General features: G+C 38.6%; 1 protein-coding gene and 1 pseudogene across 1 annotated transcript; both read left to right on the top strand.

Annotated features, from left to right (window-relative positions):
- The first annotated feature begins 3,446 nt into the window (after positions 1-3,446).
- On the top strand, positions 3,447-4,214 carry LOC112543101 (olfactory receptor 13G1-like; annotated as a pseudogene).
- Positions 4,215-6,125: 1,911 nt separating this feature from the next.
- LOC112543102 (olfactory receptor 13G1-like) lies at positions 6,126-8,320 on the top strand. The gene is made up of 2 exons (XM_088143015.1): positions 6,126-6,161; positions 7,352-8,320. The coding sequence occupies exons 1-2, from the start codon at positions 6,126-6,128 to the stop codon at positions 8,318-8,320; spliced, it is 1,005 nt and encodes a 334-aa protein (XP_087999141.1).
- Positions 8,321-8,704: the final 384 nt, after the last annotated feature.

Below are 8,704 nucleotides of genomic sequence, written 5' to 3'. Positions count from 1 at the left end.
CAATCCCCTATGATGAAAAGGACATCTTTTTTGGTGCTAGTTCTAGAAGGTGTTGTAGGTCTTCATAGAAGCGGTCAACTTCAGCTTCTTTGGTATCAGTGGGCAGGCACTTGGATTACTGTGATGTTGAATGGTTTGCCTTGGATTCGCACTGAGATCATTTTGTTGTTTTTGAGGTTGTACCCCATTACTGCCTTTCCCACTCTCTTATGGACTATGAGTGGTACTCCATTTCTTCTAAGGGTTTGTTGCCCACAGTAGTAGATATAATGGTCACCTGAATTAAAGTCATCCATTCCTGTCCATTTTAATTCACTGAATCCCAAGATGTTGATGTTCAATCTTGTCATCTCATGTTTGACCACATCCAGCTTGCCTTGGTTCATAGATCTTACATTCCAGGTATCTATACAATATTGTTCTTTACAGCATCGGACCTTCTTTTTGCTTCCAGATACATCCACAGCTGAACATCCTTTCAGCTTTGGCCCAGCTGCTTCACTTTTTCTGGAGCTACTTGAAATTGCTATCCGCTCTTCCCCAGTAGCATGTTGGACACCTTCCAACCTGAGGGGCTCATCTTCCAGCATTATATCTTTTAGCCTTTTGATATTGTCCATGCGGTTTTCTTGGCAAGGATACTGGAGTGGGTTGCCATTTCCTTCTCCAGTGGACCACATTTTGTCAGAACTCTCTGTCATGACCTGTCCATCTTGAGTGGCCCTGCACAGTATAGCTCATGGGTTCACTGAGTTATGCAAGCCCCTTCGCCATGACAAAGCAGTGATCCATGAAGGGGGGTAAGATATGGGATATGCATATTTTAAAAACTATGTTAGTAAGGATAAAGGAAATTTATTTTAAATTGGTTTGGAGATGGTACCTGACACCTGTAAGATTAAGCCAAACAGGTAATATTCAGTAACATGTTGGAGGGGATGTCAGGAGTCAGGTACTTATCTCCATATGTGGTGGAGTTGTAAACAGGTACAGAAGTTCTGGCAACAAGTATTTAAAGAGATAAATGACAGAATCAGGATAAATTTGGAAGTAGTGTATGTCCAGATATAGCACTGTTATCAATGTATGACAAGGTTAGATGCCCTCAAGCTAGTAAAGATTAATTACAAATTTAATGATGGCAGCAAAATTAATGATAGCTAGAAAATGGAAAACAGAAGGTGATTATCAAACAGGGGAATGGTATAAAGGAGTGTGGGATATTGCATTCAATGATAAGTTAACATATAATATTAAACTTAGAAGGGGGTTGCAAAGTCAAAATGACTTTGCAGAGATATGGAATATATTTATAGAATTTTTTTTATTGAAACGGAAAGGATATACACCTATACAAGAATTATTATATTTTTGGAAAGGGGAATGATTAAAGTATTGGTCCTGGGGTTGGGGTGCATGTCTAATGTTTCATTTTATAATTGTAAGTACTACATTTATATGTAAAAGTAATAGAAGTTGGAAACAAGTTTGTATATATGTGTATCTGTTTATTGAATAAAATAATAACAACAACAACAATAATAAAAGACCTTAAAAAAAAACACATACCTGATTCACTAGTCATTACTAAAATAAATACTGGATACAAACTGGTGTATGAAGGGAGGGAGGGAAGGAGGGAGGGACAGAAAACACAGAAGGTGTCAGTCCAACTGGGTATACCACACCAGAAATCAACTCCAAAGGAAGGCTAATACTACTATTAATATTGGTTATAATAACATATTCTGAGAATCCTGATTGTGTTGTACCTTCTCCCCTTTCTTATACTCCAGTGAATTATGGAGGCATATCCCTCACCTACTTTGTTTTGTCTTTGTCTTTCAGTCCCTTTAGCCTAGGTAATAGTCTGGCCTATTTCCATCAAGGGAATCAATCTTCCTTACTCTCCACAGTAGCTGAATCATGTCATATATACATTGTGTGACCTGAACAATCTAAAATAATCCCTCAGATTAGATCCTCCAAGAGTTTGAATTTGAGTTCATTTTACTATGTCTTAGTATTTCTTGAACAAAAGTTGGATCTGATAATGATCAGAAAAAGATGGTTTTGTGTGTGTTGAAAAGAGAATGACAGATCTTCCATATTTTACTACTATTTCTATTTCTTTTTAAAAAAAATAAGCACATAAAATCAATAGAAATAGGTATTCAGGAGGGAGGGAGGGTCAGCCCCACTAGTTGACAAGATCAGGAAATCTACTTTGCAGGATCACTAGAAGTATTTTTTCTCCCCCCAACCTCCCACCACACTTCTTAACCTTGGTGAATCAGGCAGGTATTTGCCTGAGGTGCTTCCAAATGTTATCTGGTTTCCCAGGTCTTAAAAAAAAAGGTTTGGGCCCCTTTTGTCTACATGAGGGTTGTTGTGTATTTATGTCAAGGACATCTTCCTTAGTCTCTACAAGAAGGCAGACAATTGTTGAGGAATTATTTCATTAACCAGCTATTTTGATCATCAAGGTAAAAATATGTGTCTTTCTAGGATACCAGTATCAACAAGACTGATACAGAGAACCAGACTGCCAGAATGGAGTTCAATTTATTTATTTATTTATTTATTTATTTATTCATTCATTCATTCATTCATTCATTCATTCATTCATTCATTCATTCATTCATTAAATTTCTCCCCACTCATCTCCCCCCAATGAACTCTGGGCGGTTCACACAAAACATTAAAAAACATAAATACACATAAATACATAAAACATAAATATGTAAAAACATTACTAAAAAAGAGAAGGAGAATCCAAGAAGATGAAGGATCTGCGGCTGAAGACAGCAGGCCTTCATGGGGCTAGCCATCCCCATGCTTGAAGTATTCCTTTCACACCCCAGGCCGAGAGAGAACCAGGTCTTCAAAGCCCTCTGGGAGACAAGAAGTGAGGGGGTCAATCTCACCTCCAGGGGCAGAATATTCCAGAGAGTGGGGGCTACCTCAGAGAAGGCCCGCCTTCTGGACCCCGCTAGTCGAAGTTTTCTTACTGGAGGGGTCCGAAGCATGCCGTCTCTGTGTGATCGAGTGGAACGGGTTGAAGTCATGGGGAAGAGGTGGTCCCTTATGTCACCTGGTCCCATGCCATGTAGGGCTTTAAAGGTGATAATTAACACCTTGAATTGGACCCAGAAGCAGACTGGTACACAAAGCAGCACACAGAGCAACGGTGTTACATGGGCCCTTCTTGGGGCTCCAAAAATAGTCCGCGCAACTGCATTCTGGATCAGCTGTAGCTTCTGGATACTCTTCAGGGGTAGCCCCATGTAGAGTGCATTGCAGTAGTCATCCTGGTTGGACTGTCTACAACCGCTGAAATACAGACGTTTATCTTCTGGGTAATCATATTCATCTATGTTACAGCCATAAGTGCAAATTTGCTCCTTATCCTTACCATATGCATCTTTAGGAAACTACACACACCCATGTATTTCTTCATTGTCAATTTGTCCTTAGTGAATGTATTCTCTATATCAGTTACCACACCTAAATTGATCCAGAGTCTTTGGACTGGAAGAAAGACCATCTCGTTTTATGGTTGCATTGTACAGGTCTTTCTGTTTATATGGACTTTGGGCAAAGAACTTCTTTTTCTCTCCTTTATGGCTTTTGATCGCTATGTTGCTATCTGTCACCCTTTGCAGTACACCATGATCATGAGGAAGCAAGTGTGCTTTGGCATAGCAAGTACTGTATAGATTGCTGGAATGATGAATTCTGCAGTCCGTCCTTGTCTTATGATGAGACTCTCTTTTTGTAACTCCAATATTGTCAATCACTTCTTCTGTGACTTTCCCCCATTATTGCACCTCTCATGTTCATATACAAGTCTAAATGAGTCTATGGCATTTGTCTCAGATGTGGTATTTGGGATTGTTTGTTGAGGATTGACTCTAACATCATATTTTTTAATCATGAGAGCTATCTTCAGAATCCGTTCCACTGAAGGGAAGAAGAAAGCATTCTCCACCTGTTCCTCACATTTTATTGTGGACAGTATTTTCTACTTCTCAGCCATCTACACTTATATCAGACCCTCCTCAGACTATCAAGATAAGTTAATTTCTCTCCTTTATACAGTTGTAACTCCTGTTGTGAATATGGTCATATATTCACTGAGAAACAAGGATTTTAAGGAAGGATTGACAGAATTTATAGCTAGAGTCAGACTGTTCTGTAGACATCAGTACTGACCTGTATTTTGTTCTGGAGGGGGAAAAAAAAAAGGAACAGAGCAAGAACAATGACAAGAACAATAACAACGACAATAACAGTACATTTTGTGCCCTGTAATTATATATCATAGTATATGATTCCTATATTGTGCATGTCTTTTTTTTCCATGTCTCTATGTGAATGTAAAAGATATGGTAGAGAACTTATGGCTTATGACTACAGCACATAGCTTCAAACAGTAGTCCTTGTGGAAGTTTTCATAATGGAAAATTAATATGCAAAATGTGGCTGTAAATGTTTGGTTTTCTCTGTAGGGAAAAAAAAATAGAGACAATAAAATGTTATAAATTGTCTTGAACACTAAAGTAAGGGGTTTCTTGTTTTATCAATCACTCTAATCTTTCCTGTCACTTTGGAATACTTCATTTGCTGTCGTAGTACATCTGGAAATAAGCAGACTTTACAAACAGCTGATTTTTATCAAGTCTCTCATTGTAGGGACTCTCTGCTTCTGGAATTCTCTTCTACTCAGGAGATTGAAAAGTACCAATTCTTACTGCACACAAAAATAGAAAGTGTTGGATTTATACCCAGAGATAGATAGATAGATAGATAGATAGACAGACAGACAGACAGACAGACAGACAGACAGACAGATAGATAATCATTTTTTTTTTTTTTTATCTGCACTCAGTCGTTACCGACCCTGCAGTGACTTCTTTGGATGAGTGCTTTGCAGTTTTCAAGGTAAGGTGTTTCGGAAGTGGTTTGCCAGTGCCTCCTTCCTAGAGCAGAGCCCAGCTGGCGTGCGTAGGAGGTGGGGTTTCCGTTGCTTCATGCCATTTTTGGGCGAGCGCGGTTGTGCTACCCAGCAACTGCTCCCGACTCCTTTTGCAAGGCGCCGCCAGCATTTTTCCAACCACCGGAGTGAGAGTCTCCATTTATCTACTCACGTGAGTTTTCGAACTGTTGGGTTGACAGAGACTGGGGAGGAAACAGGAGCTCACCCTGTTAACGCAAAGGCTGGACTCGAACCGCTGAAGCGTCGACCATTTCTGGCCAGCAACTTTCAGCGTCATTAAGCCGCTGCGCCACCGCGTCCCCTTTAGATATCATTTACCATCAATAGAATTGTTTCTGTTGAGGTCAATATGCCTGGTCTAAACATAACTAAGCTGATATAGAACCTAAAAATATACTAACTCAAATGTTAACATGGATCAGAAATAATTACTCTAAAATCTAATTTCTTGCAGGAATATTTGCAAAGTTTAGAGTAATTATTAGGATGCCCCAAAGGTCATCTTCCCAGTGGCATCATGACTTCATGCAATGCAAGTTTCCAACCGTCACAGGCTTGATTCCCAGTGTTCACTTATATCAGGACGAAAACAGTTTTCAGTGGCTATTGTGATGCTAGAAATGAATAGGATTTGATCTGTCCCAAATGCCAAAGCTGGACATAATTCTAAATTTCAGAAAGAGGAAAAATACAAGAAAGTTTAACAACAATAGCAATGATGGCAAGTATTACATTTAACCATTTTCCTTCATCCTAGTTAATTCCTTTATATAGTTATCTGAAGCATCATACTGTATAGTCTGAAGGATTCTACTGAATTATTGTGGAAAGAACTATTTCATTTGCATATACATTTGGAACTAGAGTTTCCCTACTTAAAGTATAATCTTTGCAATCAGTATGATCTGTTGAGGATCATTAACCTGATAACTAAGCAAAGTCCTACATTTTATAATTGCCTATTTTTACCACGATAAATCTGTTCCCAATCCATTGCAGTCAGTACTGGGAGTTTGGCAGTGATTATCATTTTCAAGGCAGTTTGTGTAACCTTGAAGGCTCAATCGCCAATTTCCAAAATTTGAAAATGCTTCAATGCATGTTCCTCTTTCAGCAGTTGAAGTCTATGGAGAGAGCCTCTGAAGTGAGGCTAAGTGAGGATGTACGTATGTATGTATGTATGTATGTATGTATGTATGTATGTATGTATCCATGCATATAGCCTCCCTTAGCCTCCCTTCACACACAGATACACACACGCGCGCACAAACCATTCTCTTTCCTTTTGGAAATAAGGGGCCAATTAATTCAGCAGATTCAAAGCAGCGGTAACGAACTGCAATACGCTTTCATGCTCTGTACAGACCTAGGAATTCTTACAGTTCTTCTGTTATGGGAGTCGACTCAGAACAAAGTATGGCACATCTATAGGTAGCAGTCTGAGTTTTTTTAGGCCCATAATACAGAGAGAGGGGAGAGAGAGAAAGAAGAAAAGAAGAAAAAGTAATACTTCCAGTAGAATTGTTATTCTGAACTAAATATAAAACATATTTGTGTAGAGGATTTGATCTTTTATAGGGACACAATAGAGAATTGGGGGGGGGGGGAGACAGAAAGAGAGAGAAGAGAAAAGAGGAAGTTCTATCCTTATTTGATATGTCTCTACATTTACTCAAAAGGAGCCTTGAGTAAACGTAGAGATATATCCAATGAGGAACACAATTCAATCAAAGAAAGATCCTTGGTTCTCTCTTTTAGGGACTTGAAATAAAGAAAATAATCACACAAAATCAGTAGAAATAAGTTTTCAGGAGGAATATGATCAGAAAAAGATGGTTTCCTGTATGGTGAAAAGAGAATGACAGATTTTCCATATTATACTACTATTCCTATTGTTTTTTTAAAAAATAACCACACAAAATCAGTAGAAGTAGGATTTCAGGGGTAGAGTGGGAGGGAGGGAGGGAGGGAGGGAGGGAGGGAGGGAGGGAGGGAGGGAGGAAACGTCAGGCCCACTAGGTAGACAAGTTCAGAAAATAAACTTTGCAGGAACACTAGAACTACTTTTCCTTCCCATTCTGACTGTGCTTTATCTCCCCCCCCAACTTCCCACCCCACTTTGTAACTCAGGGGAATCAGGCAGGTGTTTGCCTGAGATGTTTCTAAATGTTATCTGGTTTGTCAGGTCTTATAAAAAATAGTGTTTTGGCCCCTTTTGTCTACATGAGGATTTTTGTGTATTTACATCAAGGACGTGTTCCTTACTTTTTACAAGAAGGCAGACAAATGTTGAGGAATTATTTCATTAAGCAACTATTTTGATCATCAAGGTAAAAATATGTGTCTTTCTAGGATACCAGCAACACCAAGATTGATACAGAGAACAAGACTGCCATAATGGAGTTCATCCTGGTTGGACTATCTACAACTGCTGAAATAGAGACATTTATGTTCTGGGTATTCATATTCATCTATGCTACAGCCCTAAGTGCAAATTTGCTCCTCATCCTTACCATATGCACCTTTAGGAAACTACACACACCCATGTATTTCTTCATTGTCAATTTGTCCTTAGTGAATGTATTCTCTATATCAGTTACCACACCTAAATTGCTCCAGAGTCTTTGGACTGGAAGAAAGACCATCTCGTTTTATGGTTGCTTTACTCAGGTCTTTCTGTTTATATGGGCTTTGGGCACAGAACTTCTTTTTCTCTCCTTTATGGCTTTTGATCGCTATGCTGCTATCTGTCAGCCTTTCCAGTATCCCATGATCATGAGGAAGCAAGTGTGTTTTGGCATAGCAAGTGTTGTTTGGATTTTTGGAATGGTCGATTCTGCAATACATGTTGGTCTTATGATGCATCTCTCTTTCTGTGACTCCAATATTATGAACCATTTTTTCTGTGACCTTCACCCATTATTGCACCTCTCATGCTCAGATGCAACTCTAAATGAGTTTGTCGTATCTGCCGCAGCTGTGATATTTGGGATATGTAGTGGTGGGTTGACTCTAACATCATATTTTTTAATCCTAAGAGCTATCTGCAGAATCCGTTCCACTGAAGGGAAGAAGAAAGCATTCTCCACCTGTTCCTCACATTTTATTGTCGTCAGTATTTTCTACTCCTCAACCATCTACACCTACATCAGACCCTCCTCAAACTACTCTCTTGATCAAGATAAGCTAATTTCTCTCCTTTATACAGTTGTAACTCCTGTTGTGAATCCGGTCATATATTCACTGAGAAACAAGGATTTTAAGGAAGGACTGAGAGCACTCATAGCCAGAGTCAGGCTGTTCTGTAGTCTTGTATTTTAAAGCCTTATTGTGAAAAAAAAAAAGTTGACAAAAATGTACAGAACGAATATCCTATATATTTTGTATTCTGTAATTATACATTGTAATATATGATTTCTATCCTGTCCTTGTATTAGCCTTAGAACGTTTTTTAGCCTTGTCTCTATGTGAATTTAAGGTATAAGATACACCTATAACTTATAAAAAAAGATTTGTGGATGCTTATTTATTTCTTTTTCTTTTGGGCTGTTCATTTAAAATTTTGCATCCACTTTATTGTAAGCCCATTGACTTCTTTGTATTGTATTTTGATAACAGTTTATATGTGTGACCATAGAGGTGATCTTGATTCTGTATCAGTATTTCAAATTTGGTCATCTTTCTTAAAATCCCTCCTTCTTTCCC

Source organism: Python bivittatus, unplaced genomic scaffold, assembly GCF_059951505.1.
Source record: "Python bivittatus isolate LINGU-HERP-01145 unplaced genomic scaffold, Pbiv_v1 ctg000470_np1212, whole genome shotgun sequence".
Taxonomy (NCBI): Eukaryota; Metazoa; Chordata; class Lepidosauria; order Squamata; family Pythonidae; genus Python; species Python bivittatus.
Note: the sequence above shows the minus strand (reverse complement) of the source record. Positions and strands in the feature narration are given on the sequence as shown.

What these genes read in the sequence shown, in the direction of transcription:
- LOC112543102 (XM_088143015.1), top strand. Translation starts at nt 6,126, where the DNA reads ATGGAGAGAGCCTCTGAAGTGAGGCTAAGTGAGGAT. An exon ending in AAGTGAGGCTAAGTGAGGAT is followed by an intron (nt 6,162 to 7,351) that starts GTACGTATGTAT and finishes GTGTCTTTCTAG; the next exon opens with GATACCAGCAACACCAAGAT.